General features: G+C 41.8%; 1 protein-coding gene across 1 annotated transcript in view; it reads left to right on the top strand.

Annotated features, from left to right (window-relative positions):
• GRID1 (glutamate ionotropic receptor delta type subunit 1) overlaps positions 1-18,150 on the top strand; it is a 697,306-nt gene that overhangs the window by 568,318 nt on the left and 110,838 nt on the right. Inside the window, exons 9-12 of the mRNA XM_047072607.1 lie at positions 9,527-9,628; positions 11,080-11,277; positions 14,746-15,070; positions 16,269-16,407. Of these exons, the coding sequence (XP_046928563.1) occupies positions 9,527-9,628; positions 11,080-11,277; positions 14,746-15,070; positions 16,269-16,407 (764 nt within the window). The remainder of the gene's footprint in view (positions 1-9,526; positions 9,629-11,079; positions 11,278-14,745; positions 15,071-16,268; positions 16,408-18,150) is intronic.

The following is an 18,150-nucleotide window of genomic DNA, read 5'->3' as shown; positions in this document are numbered from 1 at the left end:
TGAATAGATAGACATGGAATTGAATGTATCATTAAAAGCATTTCCACCAGCATCAAATGCTATGGGATGGGGTTGCCAAAGGGAGACACTTACTCTTGGTATAAGGTGCAAGGAGTGATCTTTAAATGGTGACTAGGAGTCAGAGAACAAAGAAAGAGAAGAGTGTTTCAGGGAGAGGAGAGAGCCAAGAATTTATAGCGAGTATGGTGAGAGACACATGCTGCCTTAACAATGCAAAGACGCCTAGTGCTGGCTGTTGGGAGGTACCTTGTCAGACTTCAGACTGATGTATAGTGTAGATAGTGTGGATGGTGCCAGTGATTCTAGTGTGTTCAAATTGGCAAGAATTCTGTAAGCTGCTGGTATGGACCTGGGCATAGTAGAGACCTAAGAGCAAAGAGAGTATTGTCAATAACAATAACTAATGTCTATTAATAACTGATAATAGGTGAGGATATTTGATGCCAGAGAAAGCATATGACCAATTCAAGTAACTTGCCATAGGTGTCCAGCTTGGCTTGGCTCACTGCAAACACTGCCTTTGCTAGAACATACCATTTATTTAGAGAGACAAAACCAACACATCTAAAACATTTAGAGAGAGATACAAAATCAACATTACAGTTACAAGCTAGATTGCAGTGCAGTTTCAAAATGAAAATAGCTTTATTGCTTTTCTTCTGCTTATAAGAGCGATGCTTTCTGCCCATAAAACAATCCATACATCATGGGATAGTATAGTACAAGAGATAAACATTCCCATTGTCCTACCCGAGGCCAGAAATAGCCACTTAAAACTACCTTTTTGTCTTAGGCATGCATGTGAACTATCACCCAAAAGGAAATAAACATTTAAAAGGTGGATCATACTACATACAATGTTATGAAATATGTTCTCCCACACACACTGAGGAACTATTTGAAGGTAAAGCTGCACTCATGTTCTTCCTAAACCTTTATAAAGATACATTCAGTTCTTCTAGATTGATAGGTAATTTCTTGGCCACTTGATATTTATTTAACTTCAGCTAGTCCAAGAATGATGAACAAGTGTACTGACATCAGTCAGAATTAGTATCATATCATTATCCTTGCTTTAAAAGTCATCATCCTTGCCAAAAGGTCATAAGTGGGTCACTTGAGAGGTTACTGCCACTACTTCATCTCTCCAGCACATGGCTTCATCCCTTTCCAAATCACTAGCAGTGTGTGTGTGTGTGTGTGTGTGTGTGTGTATTTGTGTTTGTGTGCAATAAACTCACTACTTTAGGTATACACTCCTCAATCATCTCTGACAACTCCACATAGCCCTTCTTCCTCTTTGCATTCAATACCTTCCTCCAACTCCCGACCCCAGACAACCACTGATCTATTTTCAGGACCAACAATTATTGCCTTTTCAAGGACATCATGTAAATAGAGTCATAAAGCCTTTTGTGGCTGGCTTCATTCACTTGGTGTGATGCTTTTAAGCTTCATCTGTGCTGTTGCACATGTCAGTAGCCTATTGCTTTTTATTGCTGAGTAGTATTCCATTGTATAAGTATGCCACATTTTGTCTATCCATTCACTGATGAGCATGATCAACATTTGGAATGTTTCCAGTTTTTTGCTATTGTGAATAAAGTTTCTATGAACATCCACATACCGACCCCTATGTGGACATACTTAATATGAAGTGTTTAACTTTCTAGGAAATTGCCCAACTGTCTACCAGTGTGGCTGTACCTTTGCTTTCCAGATCCCCACCAACACTTGATAATGTCAGTCTTTAATTTTGGCCACTCTAAGGAGGTTAGTGATATGTCCTTGTAGTCTTGTTTTGCACTTCCCTGATGACTTATGATATTGAGCATATATAGTTTCATGTTCATATTATCCTTCCACATATTTCTTGGAAAAATGAGTCCTTTATTTTTAAAAATTGCAATTTCTTCTTATAATTGAGTTATAAGATTTATTCATATATAGCAGATACAAGTCCTATAATATTATAGATACACATATATCTGATATTGTCCTACAACTTTTGGATGCTCTGTTCTGTTTTTCCTTCTTCCACTCCATTCCCTAAAGGCTTGGAGGAAAGAGCTGATGAATGGGTGTGGCCTCTGTTGTGTCTAGGCTCCCAGGGAGCCTCACTCTCATGCTAGCCCACACTTGGCCTTTAAAATTTTGGTAAAATTTCAGTCCTTTTCCTTCTTATCCACTGTTACATCTCTTGTTCCATACTCTGCCAAAGATGAAACATTTCTTGTGTCCTGTGACTCTTTTGAGGGGCTTCTCATCTTTTGAAATTCATGATGGTTGTGTGACCACAGGTCTCTTAGAAGCTAAATTTTTTTAAATATAGTTTTGTTGATTATCTGAATTTTTGTTTGTTTCAATGAATGCAACATTGTCTGGCTGATTTCTACATCTTAGGCAGAGTAGAACTGCCTCTGTCCTTACTGTTAATGTGACAGAAAGACTCCATCACTGACACCACTGGAGTTGGGTAGTCCTTCTATCCCTTTGTGGGCACAGTGAGTCCTGTGTGTCGGTCCTTTTAGATAATGGAGGCTAGCACTGGGGCATGTTCATGGTCTCCATCACGAATGACCTATTTTCCAATATTGATGGCACTTCTGCTAGTTTGCCTGGTTCTCCTCTCCAGTACCATTGTGGAGGGGGGGAGGGAATATCTTTCTCTCATCCTTGCTAAAGGTTTTTCATTAAGCCCCCATTTGTGATAGCTCTCTGGCCTATTTTATTCTTCTTTTCATTTTCTCATGGCTCTGTCCTCTGGATCTTTAACACAAATTCTGTAGGGATTTTGTTTTAAGAGTGTGTAACTTTCACCACATGCTCAATTCCCTGCATACAGGGTCCTGGGCTGAGACTTTAAGTTCTCCACTGTAAGTCCTTCACTCTCATGTGAGTCTCCTCTTCTCATTATAGTACATCTGGTGCTTCAAGAGTGGTCTAATGGGTATATCTGACCTGATGGTCATCTTCTATGGTTCATACTCTCCAAGGCCCATACCTTAGTGGCCCTGATATACTGGAATTCCCAAATGAACTTTTAAATTAGACCATACTTCAGAAACCCTGGCTACAAATTATATTCTATGCTCAGATTCTTACATTCTGTTTCCAAGATGCTCTTTTGTGTCTAAACATGTCCCTGCATTTAGAAGCTTAAAATGTGCAGTTGACTCTCTGAAATCATTGCTGGCTGAATGCCCCAACTCAAGTTGATTCAAGATGTGGGTTCCCCCTTTACGCGAATCCCACCCAGGGCCATGATCCTTTCAAACATATACTGAACTCATCTATTCTCTAATAAAAATGGATGATGGAACAAAAGCTAATAGTGGGATTATGGTTTTAGAAAAGTCCATGCACTGCCATGATTATAAACCCACTGTGGCTATCACTACTGATGCCCATATCCCAGCCAGGGCTGTGTGCTCAGCTGAAAGCAGTCACTGGCCAATTGGATTCCAGCAATGGCTGTGAGATATGACCAACATGGTCGTAAAAACTTCACTTCCTTCCTTCAGTGCTCTCTTGAGATAAGTTTACCACCGAAGTGGTTGGTCACTAGTTGTAAAATGTGAAATATAGGTTATTGATCTACTGTCTTGTTGGATATAGTTAAATATGAGATTTGAGATGAAGCAAACCTACTTTCTTTCCTTCCCTCACTCTCTCCCCAGGAATTGGTGAGGCTCTGTATATGGAACTGGTCATATCCTGTGTCTGGGCTGTGAAGCAGTTAGACTGCCTCTCCTCTCCTTCCCTCCTCCCCATGAAAAGAGATGGCACTTCAAGAGACCTCTGTAACTAGATTATAGACCACAAAGCCCAGTCTTCCAAAGGAGGCCTGTCCCATTTATGGTTAATAGCCCTGCATTTATTAAATACAGGACCACAGAGTCCCAAATCCCCACATCTCACAACTCAAATGCTAACGTGAAGAACACCCCGATTAACTCAGGAAATATATTTTCCTGAGACCAGTGGGTTATGAAATTTATTCTCCAATTGGCTGATCTCTTGAACAGTTGTTTGTCATAATCAGATTTTGAGACCATATATCTCCTCTCAAGGGATGATTGTGCTCTAACCTCTGGCTCCATCCATGCTTCTGGTCTGGGTAGAGCAGACCTCCTGGATGAATGAGAACCAGAGCTGTCTTATCAAATAGTGGCAGTTCTCGTATTGTTTAACAGTGCTGGAAATTAGTTTTTCAGGCACTGATCTTGACAGGTCAGCTGTCAAAAGTGGGTGTCTGTGGCCATAAAATTCATCGATCCCATAAACAAAATTCTGTCTGCAAAATACAAGGGGAAGTCAGAGTAGATGCACTTATGTACAAATGAAATGGTCTGCAGCTGTATGAGTAAGTGTCAGGACTTCTACAGGGGAAAGCTTTTTCTGGCTTCCCATTTATCAAGCCTGTCAGCCTCATTTGGTTTCATTGACTTAAACTTTTTCCTCGGCATTCTGAGCCAAGAGAACCAGGCAGCCTCAGGAAGGAGGCAGAATACAGTCTCCTAATTTTGATCGGCGGCAAGCTTGGAAATCTATTTAAAGGCTTTATTTTATTTTTAAAAAATCCCCCTAGAGTCTTCTGTTTGGACCATGGTTTTTCTGGTCTTATATATCAAGTGTTCAGAGGGATGGCTCAAAAATGATGAAGGTTTGGGACGCCTGGGTGGCTCAGTCAGTTAAGCGTCCGACTTCAGCTCAGCTCATGATCTCACTGTTCCTCAGTTTGAGCCCCGCGTTGGGCTCTGTGCTGACAGCATGGAGCCTGGAGCCTGCTTTGAGTTCTGTGTCTCCTCTCTCTGCCCCTCCCCTACTCCTTCCTCTGTCTCTGTCTCTGTCTCTCTCTCTCTCTCTCTCTCTCTCTCTCTCTATCTCATTAGAAATGGTGAAGGTTTACTGCTCTCATCTTAAGATTCGGGTAAGAACACAAGGCTTTGTAGAAATGGGGGGATTCACTCAGCCTGGGGCACTCAGCTTCAGGCTGATGTGAGGGAATAATAAACTTCCCTGCCCAACTGAAGGATCTTGGATCCTGGAACATGGTTGTACTTTGATGTGTTTGAAGGCAGAATTTTGGTTTCACTTTGAAGTATCTTTTCTTTCTCTGTCAGAGTACAGGATGCCCTGAAGGCCAGGGAGAGAGAGGTCTACATTAAAAAACAAAAACACACAAAAATAAAAACCTTTAAGTCCTAAATACTTTCAGACAAAAAATAGGGGTAATTACAGGCTTGGAGGATTTTTTTTCCCCTCTCATGTAGTTGAGCTTTGATTTAAATGGCTTTGCCTTAGGATTGCTGTATTTCTTTCTTGGTGGAGAAGGATTGTCTTCATGGAGCTAGACCTCAGCAGTGGCCACTTCCCCATCTCCAAACCCAGTAGGCTCATGGGGTCCACACCATCTTGGAGAGGTCATAGAATGGGAGATGTCATGCTGGATGAACCCACAGTTGCCTCTTCTAGGCATTAGGCACCCCTTGGCCACAGCTCATGGCAGACAAGGGGACTGATTTATTGGATTCTGACCCTCAGACTGGCCTTGACAAACAAACAAATTATTTGACTTTGATCACTCCCCTCCATTAAGTCCTTAGTCATACAAATACATGTGACAGGATTTTGTCACATATACTAGTTATTTCAATCAACAGCTTATTTTCCTTCCTGTGTAAGTAGGTGAAAAACCTGTTGAAAACATATAACACTGTCAAGAAGTCGTAATGATTATTCATAATTCCACCACCTGGATATATAACCATATTACATTTTAACAAAGCTCCTCCCATTTTTACCACCACCCTTTTAAAGAAACATAATTAAGGTTTTATTGCACAGTTTTTATATCCTGATTCTTTACTTTGTCATTATTATTTTATAACAGATTATTTCAAAGCGACTGTTTCTTTTGAATAGCCCCTGAACATTTGGTAGGCAGGGAAGTTACTTTTATTTTACTTTTTATACAAGAAAATGGAATCTCAATGGAGTCATATTTATTTTAAAAATATTTGTAGACTGCCTTCTGTGTTTTAAGCACCACAGTAAAACATGCTGTCTGAGGTCGTTCAGGTAAGTGGTAGAAACAACCAGAATATCAGTCAGCTGACTACTGAACATATGCTGCTTTCATATCTCCAAGTTCCTATCTTCTTCCCCAAATGTTTACCATACAGAGTAAGTTGACATTTGAGAGAAGAACATGGCATTCAAAGCAAGGTTGGAAACTCTAAGATGAGAATAAGCAAGGTAAGGTCTAGTCCAATGGCCCAAATTTCTAGACAGTTTATGAAGACAAGGTTTTAATCTCAGTGGACAGGATAACAAACCCAAATAGCACAGTAGGATCACGGACTCAGGTCCAATATGGAAGACACTGGAGATGCTTTCTACTGCAGCTGTGTATAATTGGAAATTGGGCCAAACATTGCATTAGCTGTGAGGAATGTATGACACTAATGTAACATCTTAAATAGGGGAAACTGGGTGTAGGGTATATGGGCAGTCTCTAAACTGCCTCTACAACTTTTCTGTTTATCTAAAACTATTCTAAAGTGGAAACTTATTTTTAAAAAATATGAATAAGAATGTACCAGACCCAACCAAAGAGGGATGATATTACAGGCAGAAGGAACTACATGTAGGGTCAGGAAGAAGCATGCTGTGTGAGGTGCATGAGGAAGGTGCAGGGTTTGGTGGGGTTGGCATAGACTGTGCCTATGTAAACTGAAGTAAGCTGATGGTCAGGCTTGGATCTCAATGAGGAAGGCCTTTCTTTTAGGCCAAGCTTCAGAGTGTTTGAATATATTCTGTAGGAAATGGGAAGTTGTTCTAAAATTTTCATTGACACAGATCGTGTCTCAGTTTGTTTATTACAAGGATACATATCAGCATGATGGAGGAGGCTATAAGAGTGAGAGGTTGGGGGTAACGAGATCAGTGAGGAGGCTATGGCAATACTCTGGGGCAGAGGTGCTGCTGCCTTGAGCCAGGCAGGGGGCTAGAAAAAGAAGGTTGTATGGACAGGCATTGAGAGGCAGAGCCCTTCTCACAGCTGAGCTAAAACTCTAGAAGGACAGGGCTTCATTCCAACTGCTTTTTCCTGTGCCTCCGTTCTCCATTCCTATGACTGATTACAATCCCACTAGACAGCCAGGTAAAATTTCTTTGATCAAGGCCAAACAGGGCCCCAGTCCAGGTCCTTGCTCATCTAAGCCAGGGTAGCACAGCGTTCAGATGCCCCTTCACCTGTGCCAAGGGGGTTTGGCAGCACATTAGGAATTCATGTCTTGCTGCAAGGCAGAATATCTTGTACTTGGAACTCACATGTTATCATTAGGACAAGATCGCCTTCATTATGACTCTTTCAGTCATTGAGGTGGTCCAAGGGACCTTCTTAACACCACCCAACTCAGTCGGTGCAGGTTACCCATCAGGGCTGAGCAGCTCCAATGCCTGATAGTTATGCGAATAAGATGCAAGCAGCCCAAATACACATCATGAGTCCCCTCGTCCATGTCAGAAGGTCCAAAGAATGTAGGGAATCAACACCTTGACTCTTTTTGTCTGGGTTTGTCTCTTCCCTTTGACCAGAATTTTGACCCAGATGCAGGAAGTGATTCTGGGTCCCAGTGCTATTTCCTGAGACCCAGTGGAGAAATAGCCATGAGCTTTCATTCTGATGATACCAGAATGAGCATGGCATCTTTGCTATCCTTGAACAGGACTTTGGGTAGATTTTAACTTTGCTCTTTACTGCAGTGCCTCTGAAATTAATTAGTGGTGGCTGTGAGGAGCTCCTCAGAGCACATGGCCATGCTCTTAACTAAATGATTCATTTATCACCACTAGGTATCTTATTACTTAGGATGGAGTGAGTCTTAGTTGGCATTGTGTGCAAAGTGACAGCTGGAGTTTCCATGTTCCTTTTAAACCAGGTTACAACCATGTATCTCATTCTGATGTTCCTGCTTTAGGTCTCGGGGTTCTAGTATCTTCCAGGTGGAATGGTCCTACAGATTTTGCAACTGTGGCCTCACAGTCAGAGCTCAGTGTGCAGACCCTGCTGTAGACATCAAGGCTACAGGACATGCTGGGAAAATAGAAGTGTCCTTAGGTGGTACTACTGGTGGCTTCTTTAGGACACCTGGTGACATTTCTCCACAGATGAATAGTTCTTCTGTTCAGCCTAACTAGGGTACTTGTGGACTTTTTCTGATGAAGAGTAGATGCTGCCTGCAGTGGTTTGATTATTTGATTATTTAACCCCTTGCTACTTAAATGGTGGCCATAGATCAGCAGCAGCAGTGTCACCTGGGAGCTTGTTAGACAGGAATAATCACAGGCTCCAGAATCAGAAAGTGCATATTAAATCCCTGGATAATTTGTGTGCATATTATAGTTTGAGGATCACTGCTTTAATCTATAGCAGTGGTTTACAATCCTGGCTGTGCATTAGAATCACCTGGGGAGCTAAAATATTCATATCTAGCCCACTACAGACCAATTAAATTTGAATCTCTGGGGGTGAGGCCCAGCCTTCAATATGTTTAAAAGCCTTCTTAAGAGAATCTAATATGCAGTGACCTAGAAGAACAGGGTTTCTCGATGAGGATTGCTGGGGAAGTATTAAAATCCCTCAGTGCTGGGATCCTGATTAAGTTCCCTTGAGATGGGGGCTGGTATCTGCATTTTGTTTACATTTCACCAATTAATGATCGAGAATCATTGATCAGACAAAAAAGTTCATCATGGTTGCCGGGACGCTACAGGGATGCAGGGAGGGGAAGCAGGTCCCAAGAACTTCTGTGTCTCCTGTTGTTTCTGAGCCAGGATAGGGTATCCTTGACCACCTCAGGGTGCCTGTCAGAGATGCATCAGCCTATTGGATAAACTCTGCAAGCTCAGGAAAATATGGTGGATCAGAGTGTGTGTATTCTTAGCCTATACCTGCATATCAAGCAAAATTATGAAATATGCATTACAGTGAAGACAGGCAGTGAGCTCTTGACCTTTGCACTAGGCATCAGGGTGCAAAACAAGCTGTACATGTGGGTCTTTGTTACCTGGTTCACTGCTGATTATCATCCTGCCCTGGTGGCAGCGATGGCTGAACTCAAGGGCCCTCTGGCCCAGGCAAGTAAAGTTGTAATTAAGAAAGAAGACACTTTGTGGGAGACACAGTGACATGACCTCAGTGAGCAGGCAGAATAAAATTATACAGAAATATTCATTCTAGAAACAAGTTCTTACCGATTGGTTTTATTTTAAAGACGTGGCAGGTCCTTGAGTTCCAGATGAGCTGATGGAAGAAGTGGAACTTTCTATCACACCTGTATTCTTTCTAAGGTTTGAAGATGGCTCTGAGTGTCTGGGAAATGGATTGGACTGCTGTCCACCTCTGTGCCTGACTCAAGATCCCAGTTTAGGAGACGAGTTCCTAGGTGCACACAGGTGCCCATTCTGTCCCTCACACTCCCTTTTTCCTTCACAGTTGGCGACGTGGGACTCAGAGAAAGGTCTGAATGGCAGCCTGCAAGAGAGGCCCATGGGCAGCCGCCTCCAAGGACTGACTCTCAAAGTGGTGACTGTCTTGGTAGGATCATGGGCATATTGGGGAGGTTCACCATTCAGGATTTTGAGCTAGAGGCTTCTCTCCATTTGGTCTAATACTGGGTTTGGAGAGAAGGGGATCTTGAGTAGTGGCTTGAGTGTTCATAAGGCCTCTTTGGCAAATAATTTTGCAAATAATGATGTAAGAGTAAGATCGGAGATTCTGCCCCAGGGCCTTCCATGGGAGGTGACTGGGCTGCTCTACAGAAAGATCACAAATCTGGATCCACTGCTGGCCCATCTCTACCTGCTCCTGGATGTAAACAGTATGTTGACCTACTCGTGGTCCTTAAGAGAACTTTGCTGGTAGCCAGAGTCCCCAGAAAGATGCTTGGAGGAGGACATTCTTCCAGCACCCAATCCCGCTGATGACCCCCATGTGGCGCAGACTTTATAATGAAAACCATTTGTTGCAATTTTTCTGCACGGATGTCCTGGAATCATAGACTTTTAGATCTTTAAGAGATCTTAGAATCATCTTCTTTTCAATTTCTTCCTTCACCTTTCCAGAGCTGTAGGAGACATTTTAGATTTACTTCTTATCAGCTGGCCAGACATGGTTCAAATGTCCCCTCTGTTGCATCAGGCACTGACATCTCCTTGGCTCTAGAAGCCTTTGGCAGCAGTGTTCCTGCATTCCCTGAATGCACATCACATAATAGGCATTATACCCACCCCCCCCCCACACACACACACACTCCCAGTTAAATTAATGAGGTATGTTCTCTGAGGCTATTTGCCAAAAGTCCACTGTTGGTCAGTTTCACAGGATTGTGGCGGGGAAGGCTGAGGTGTTTTCCAGAGGACTGCATGCCCTACAGGAGCACACATGACAAAGCACAGAATGTGTGAATGTGGCTTTGGGCTCGGACACTGTGGGGTTTAATTCTGTCCTGTCCTTTGACTTATGGTATGACATTCTCCCATGAATCAGAATCCATTTTCTAGTACAATCTGATAGATGTAATTCTGTCTTCTCTCAATCAAATATCATAGAGCTTTTATTGTAGTTCTTTATCCTGGATGAGAAGTAACCACAGTTCTTATGTGGGTCCTGAAGAATTATGGCATTTCCTAAGGATGGAGTCCTGAATGTCACAAATGAAGGAATAAAAACAAATCATGTCATTCTGGCAATGGGGTTCTGGGCAGAAGTTGGGATAACATCACACAGGACAAGTAAATCTCCATTCCTCCATCAATATGCTGGTTGCAGGGATCTTCCTATGTAGTATGCTCTGAGTTTCCATAAACTGCTTTAAAAAAGGACAGAGATGTTCAGACTCCAGCCCTAAATTGCGCATATACATGCCCATGTTGGGAAACATTCTAAAGCTATGATTCATCAGGTTGATCTTTCCAATAATGCCCTGGAAATATATGTGTTAATGAACCTGTTATTTAATTGAAGAACATCCATTCTGTTGTCCTCAGGAAGAGCCTTTCGTGATGGTGGCTGAGAACATCCTTGGACAGCCCAAGCGCTACAAAGGGTTCTCCATAGATGTCCTGGATGCATTGGCCAAAGCTCTGGGCTTCAAATATGAGATTTACCAAGCCCCCGATGGCAGGTATGGTCACCAGCTCCATAACACCTCCTGGAACGGAATGATCGGGGAGCTCATCAGCAAGGTAGGTCCCAAAAGCAGGACCATGGGGAGGGGCACCCTAGTCTGCCTCTGGGGTGATATCTAAATTTGATCCATTAGGCAGTTAGAACCTTGGAACTAACTAAACAAACCACAGCCTACCACTCACTCTTCACTCACTAAGACTCTCTTTTCTTCAACCCACCCATTTCTGCTCTTTTATTTTTCTCATTTCCTGGCACTGTGTTTTCCTTCAGTGCTCATTGCTGTCTTTCCTTTTGAGCCTATCTGCTGAGCCTGCTTTATAATACACCTTCTTGAAACCTACCCCCATATTTGGGCTGAAATAAGAACTTAGTTCTCATGGGAAGTTAATGAATGCTTATTCTTTTCTCCCTCATGACCCACAGGTGGGGTGTGTATATGCAAGTGTGTGTGTGTGTGTGTGTGTGAATGGGTGTGTGCATGTGTCTGTATTGTTGTGTGTAAGTGATACAGCATTCCCTACCTCCTCAAATTAGTTTCAAATAATTACTCTTCCTGTCTCCTATAGAGCCTGGATCCTCATTGAGACTCATGGTATGAGGCCAGTTCACTGTGTTCCCATCCAAGCCTCCTGTCCTCCCATGACCTCTGGGTCATTTCCTTACAATCATTTATGATGGTGGTATCTGCTAAAGCCTTCCCTCTCTAGTGTTGATGTTGCCACCAACTTTGATGTTTCTGACATCCCTATGGACAACCCTGGGCTCCCAGCGTTTTGACCGCCTCACCTCCAGTGACCTTTGTTTGTGCTCCACATCAGCACCGTACAGACGCATCTTGTTAGCGTCCTACATACTACTGTCACTGTCTCACTCCATGACGACTGCCTGTTAACCTTCTGACTCTTTTGAACCTTTGCTCCTAAAACATTGGTCCTTCGCTTTATAAACTCATAAAGGCAGACCAAATGTCTCCAATTTCCCCTAAGATTTTTTTTAAAAAACTTTGTTGAGGTATTAATTTATATATGAAATTCACCCATTTAGGATATACAATTCAATGATTTTTAGTGAATCTACTGAGTTCTGCAACCATCATCATAATCTAGTTTTAAATTTTTTAATGTTTATTTATTTTTGAGGAAGAGAGAGAGACAGAACATGAGTAGGGGAGGGGCAGAGAGAGAGAGGGAGACACAGAATCCAAAGGAGGCTCCAGGCTCTGAGCTGTCAGCACAGAGGCCAATGTGGGGCTCACACTCACAAGCCATGAGATCACGACCTGAGCCAAAGTCAGACGCTTAACCAACTGAGCCACCCAGGTGCCCCTCGTTTTAGAATAATTCCATCAACCCAGTGATATCCCTCATACTTATTTACAGTTAATCCCATTCCCAACCCCAGCCCTAGGCAACCATTGATCTATTTTCTATCTCTATAGAAATACTTTTGTGAACATTTAACATAAATGAAGTCATATGATATATGGTCTTTTGTATCTGCCCTGTTCCACTGAGGTTCATTCTTCTGTAAGAATTTTGTGCCCTTGTGATACTGCATCCTTCCCTGCCTGGTGTGCCCTCAGTGGTTGATCAGATAATGCTGTTCCCTTCATCTTTTGTGATTCTTTTTGTTCTGGGTTTCTTATTGTACTGAAACCCTGACTTGATTATATTATCTACCCGCTGACTCTGACATCCAAGTTGCTGCATGGAATTAGAGGAGAAAATCACAAATTTGCTCAGATGGGTATGTGAACAATGTGTGGTCTCTAACCTCAGCTAGGTCTTCAGGACAGCCCAAGTTCCTTACCTTGTCCTTTGTTGGGCCCTTCAGCGATATCCCATAGAGATTGTTTTCCTCATGTTACAAGCCATCCCTCTACCTGTGTCATGAGTCGATCCCTTGTACTTCTTCTGGACCTGGTTTAATTAATTACTTTTCCTTATTCCTATGTTTGTAAACCTATCCTGCTCCACTAGATCTCTTCTTAATCCTTAATTATGGTCTGAACTCTCTAAATCCTTAAAAATAAATCCCTGGATCTTGAGTTTTTGAAAAAAGAGGCAAGAACCAGAGATGCAAATGTAACAACTCTAAGAGGAGAGCTTCAGCAACGTTACCTCCAACATTTTTTCTCCTTGCTCTAGATATGTTGTTGGATTTCAGTTTTGTTTTATTTTATTTTATTTTATTTTATTTTATTTTATTTATTTATTTTTTATATTATTTTTTGGATTTCATAGTTTACAATATCAGTATATCTGCTGCCTCTCTAGCTCATATATTAGACCTGATAATTTTTTTTCTGATAAAATCTTTCTATGTATGTTTTCCCAATTTACATATACAGGTTGAATTAGTTGTTAGAGCTGGTTATTCTAAAACCTAGTTTTATTTTTATTTTTTGAGGAGATATTTTCTTTTTTCTTTTATTATTTTATTATTTTTTTGAGAGAGAGAGTGTGTGTGTGTCTGTGCATGAGCGGGGGAGGGGCAGAGGGAGAGAAAGAATCTCAAGCAGGTTCCATGCCTAGTGCAGATACAGGGGTCAATCTCACAACCCTGAGATCATGACTAAGCTGAAATCAAGAATCGGATGCTCAACCGACTGAGCCACCTAAATGCCCCTAAAATAAACCTAGTTCTGTTGATGCCTCCCACTTAGAGGTCCAAGAGTCAAGATCAGGATGGTCGTTATATATTTTAGTGTTCCAGTGGTTTAAGTGGGGACTCCAGGCCCATTATTGGCTGCCACCATCCATCTAGGCATAAGTATCCTAACCTCCACCAGTCTTGGCAGCTTTAATCTCACATCTAACTCCATCTTAATGGAGTCTTTGTCTATTTTAAAATTAATCCCATCTTGGAAAGCAGAAATCTTGCAAGTTGCTTTAGAGGTCACAGTACAGAGTGCCCAGAGAGTCTCTTTACAACGTGGCTTTACTAATATGAAGAATCAACCCATATGTCTGAGAGGCCATGACTTAAGGGCAGTGGACAATCAAGAGAAGTAGATAACCCCTTTTTGCTTGGAGGACATTACTCTCTGGCATAGAGTCTACATACAAAACAACCAGGGACTGAGACATCGATGAGATATAAAGTAGTTGTACAACTCACCGTATAATTTCTGAAGAACCTCGGAAAAGGGAGACATCATGTGGGCTAATGGAAGTTTGGAGAGGCTTAACGGAGGTATAAGAAGGATGCAGATAAGCCTAGAAGAAGAGAGAAGGGACTTCTTGGTGGGGGGCAGGGATGGAGTAGAGAGAAATACCAGCAAAAGAAAGAAGATAGTGATAGTTTGTGAGAAGAACAAGAAAGTAAAGACAAACTACAATTCAAGCAGACAATTTAGTGCTGGATTATTTTTTTTTACAGTATTCAAGGTCACGGCGTGTCACCTCTTGAATCCATTTCCTCTGGACCGAGTAACCCAAAGGGCAGAGGGCGAGCCTTGACACAGGGTGAGACCCAGCAGGAAGCTGAGGACTGCTTTCTGATCAGATGATTTTGCCTTTCAGAGAGCAGACTTGGCCATCTCTGCCATCACGATCACCCCGGAGAGGGAGAGCGTTGTGGACTTCAGCAAGCGGTACATGGACTATTCAGTGGGAATCCTAATCAAGAAGCCCGAGGAGAAAATCAGCATCTTCTCTCTTTTTGCTCCATTTGATTTTGCTGTCTGGGCCTGCATTGCAGCCGCCATCCCTGTGGTGGGTGTGCTCATCTTTGTGCTGAATCGGATACAGGCCGTGAGGGCTCAAAGTGCTGCCCAGCCCCGACCATCCGCTTCGGCCACCTTGCACAGTGCCATCTGGATAGTCTACGGCGCCTTCGTACAGCAAGGTACTTTCCTGGTTTCCTGATGTTGCTGTAGCTCTACGGGCCTGGAAGAACTTGCCCATTGGCAGATTCCTTAGATGCGTTTTGCCAAAGTCCTTTTAAATGCAGTTTTATTTAATCTCTAGAACGATACTGATATCATGCTGCACTCAGTTTCTCTGAGTTATATCAGATAGAAATTAAATTGAAGTGACAAGGAACTCAACTTCAAAGCCTAATTCTGCACTTTAGATAAAATTGACTTTGGAGTTCTGCTTTGCACTTTTCTCCCCTCCCACATCAGATTGATTGTTATGCACATGGGGTATGTCAGATGAAACTGAATCTCACTTAAATTTGAAGTCTTAATAGGAAAAAAAAATCACAATTGTTTTGTAATCATCTAAGCAGTACTCCATCCATTCTTGAGATACAAAGTCCCCTTTCTTTGTGAAGTCTGGAGAGCACTTGGTGAGTTACAGGATTATGCAGTTTGGACCAAAACAACAAATTGCAAAGTTCCCTAATGTGAGTGTTGGCCTTAGTTGCACCATGGCAAAGCCTGTAGCACCTGTTTGCAAGGTTACATAAGAACAGTCAGTGAGAAGTTTCTTCTGCTACCACCTAAGGGACCAGGGAGAAATAATTGGCCTCAACCGGGCAGCTTCTGACTGCAAGTCACAGGCAATGATTTCTGAAAATCCCAGGGAAAAAAAAGTCATCTAGTGAGGGCTGAATATTAATAAAAGTGATATCTCATTTCTGAGGTTTGAAAGAAAGCTGGGGAACCCTCCAGGTAGGAGGTAATTCTATATTTACAGAATTCCTGAGACTACTCTCTATGAATCTGAAATTCGAAAAGGATCTTACATCAGGTTGCAGCCCTGGAAACAACACAGGGAGGTAGAGTCTTCTAACTGGAAGATTTGATATTCAGAACTCTATCCTTGGCATTTTGACAAACACCACATCGCTAAAAGGCGAATCCTACGTTTTTATCGTATCTGGTGGGCCTTCATTCCTTTCTGAGATTGGTGGGCTTTGGGTTTTTTCCCAGAATTATCATTGTGGTCCCCCATAACCAGTCAGCAAATCACTCCCCTGTTCCCCAGCCCATCCCCAGTGGTGGTTCCGTAAGCCAGGCTTCAGGCTGGAGTACTTCTGTGGGGATGGGAGTGAGAGTGGAAGCCCAGGACCAATCCACTGTGCTGGCCCCCTGCAGGTGGCGAATCCTCAGTGAACTCCATGGCCATGCGCATCGTGATGGGCAGCTGGTGGCTCTTCACCCTCATCGTGTGCTCCTCCTACACGGCGAATCTTGCTGCATTCCTCACCGTGTCCAGGATGGACAACCCCATAAGGTAAGATCCAGTCATCCTTCTAGATGAGGACCACTCAGCTCCGAGAGGCTGTAAAGAGAGCATGTAGTCTTGTCCAGGGCAGCCTGGTGTCATGGAGGCAGACGACTTAGATCCCAGATCTGCAAGTTGATTATTATGATCTTTAGCCCATAAGGAACTTCACTCCTGTTGTATTTTATTTCATACACAATTAAATAAATGTATAAATGAATTAAATAATACTTCTCTGAACATTGAAATGCTGCTTGTAAGACTAAGAAATCAAAACATTAAAAATTAACAAATTAAATTTCCTCAGGCATTTAAGTGTTGATTACAAACTTATTTAATCAAAATTTTCTAAACATTAAATTAAAATTAATTAAGACCACAAGTGTAAGATGTTTCTTTCAAATCCTCAAACGCCTTAAAATTATTTTTAAAAACCTGTCATTATCACAGTGATTGGAAAACTTATTTCACATATATTTATAAAATTATAAAATTACTGAAACCAGGGAATGAGAATGTTTCTTTGTTTTATCAAAGTGGTAAAAATATGGCATAAAAGAATTAGTTCAACATGGTGAAATAAATTGGAAATGCCTCTGTTTTAGGAGATTTCCACATATTATGTAAATTGCAAATGAACTTGGGCAAAGTGAAGGGGTATTGGAAATGTGGGTGCTGAGGTGACCAAAGGCACAGATCTAGTCTGCATTTCCTTGGGTACAATGTTGGCTTCGCTGTCATCTCTCACTTGATCCCTGATTAAGGTTTTCTGTGTCCCTGCCTTCAGTGATTTCTCCTTGAATTCATCACACTATCATTATATGGATTCTTTTGATCCATAGCCCTACTGGTCATCCACATTTAACCAGCTAATACAACTCCCAACTGCCTATTTAAAACACTTCGGATGCTGGGCAGGATTTAAAATTTAGTATGAAATTATCCAGTTTTATTTTTTGGTTTACAATTTTACTGAGATAATTACATATTCACATGCAGTTATAAGGAATAATGCAGAGAGATCTCATGATATTCTCTAACTGGTTTCAACCTGGTGGTGACATTTTGCAAAAACTATTGTATCTTATCACAACCAGGGTATTGACATTAATACAATTGACTGATTCTATTCTGATTTCTCCTCTTGTACTCATTACTCTGTGCATGTGTGTGCACATTGGGTTCTACACAATCTTTTCACATGCGTAGATTTGTGTATTCACCACCATAGTAAGGGTGCTAAAGAATTTTATTCCTGTAAGGATCCCTTGTGTTTTCACTTTATAACCACACCCATCTGCGTCACACTTCTTCCCCTCTAGTCTTGTTCTTAACCACTGGTGACCACTAATGTGTTCTCCTCTTCTAAAATGTTGACATTTCAGATATGTTATATAAATGGAATCGAACCTTTTGAATTGCGTTTTTCATTTGGCTTAATTCTCTGGAGATTCATCCGGGTTGGTGTGTGTATTAATAGTTCATTGCTTTTTGCCACTTAGTGGTATCCAGTGTACCACAGCTTGTTCACCAGCTCACACTTTGAAAGACATCTGGGTTGTTTCCAGTTCTGTGCAATTATAAATAAAGTCACTATGGATATTTGTGTGAAGAAATTTTCATTTGTTTGTGCTACATATCCAAGAGTGCAATTGCTGGATCATGTGGTAATTGCATGTTTTATAAGAAAGTATCAAGCTGTATTCCAGAGTGACTGTGGAATATTATGTTACTACTACTAGTGATGTGGGA

Source organism: Lynx rufus, unplaced genomic scaffold (genome assembly GCF_022079265.1).
Source record: "Lynx rufus isolate CCGP_SWC_20201006 ecotype Redwood Valley unplaced genomic scaffold, mLynRuf1.p SCAF_11, whole genome shotgun sequence".
NCBI lineage: Eukaryota > Metazoa > Chordata > Mammalia > Carnivora > Felidae > Lynx > Lynx rufus.
This window is presented reverse-complemented; position numbering and strand designations above follow the sequence as displayed.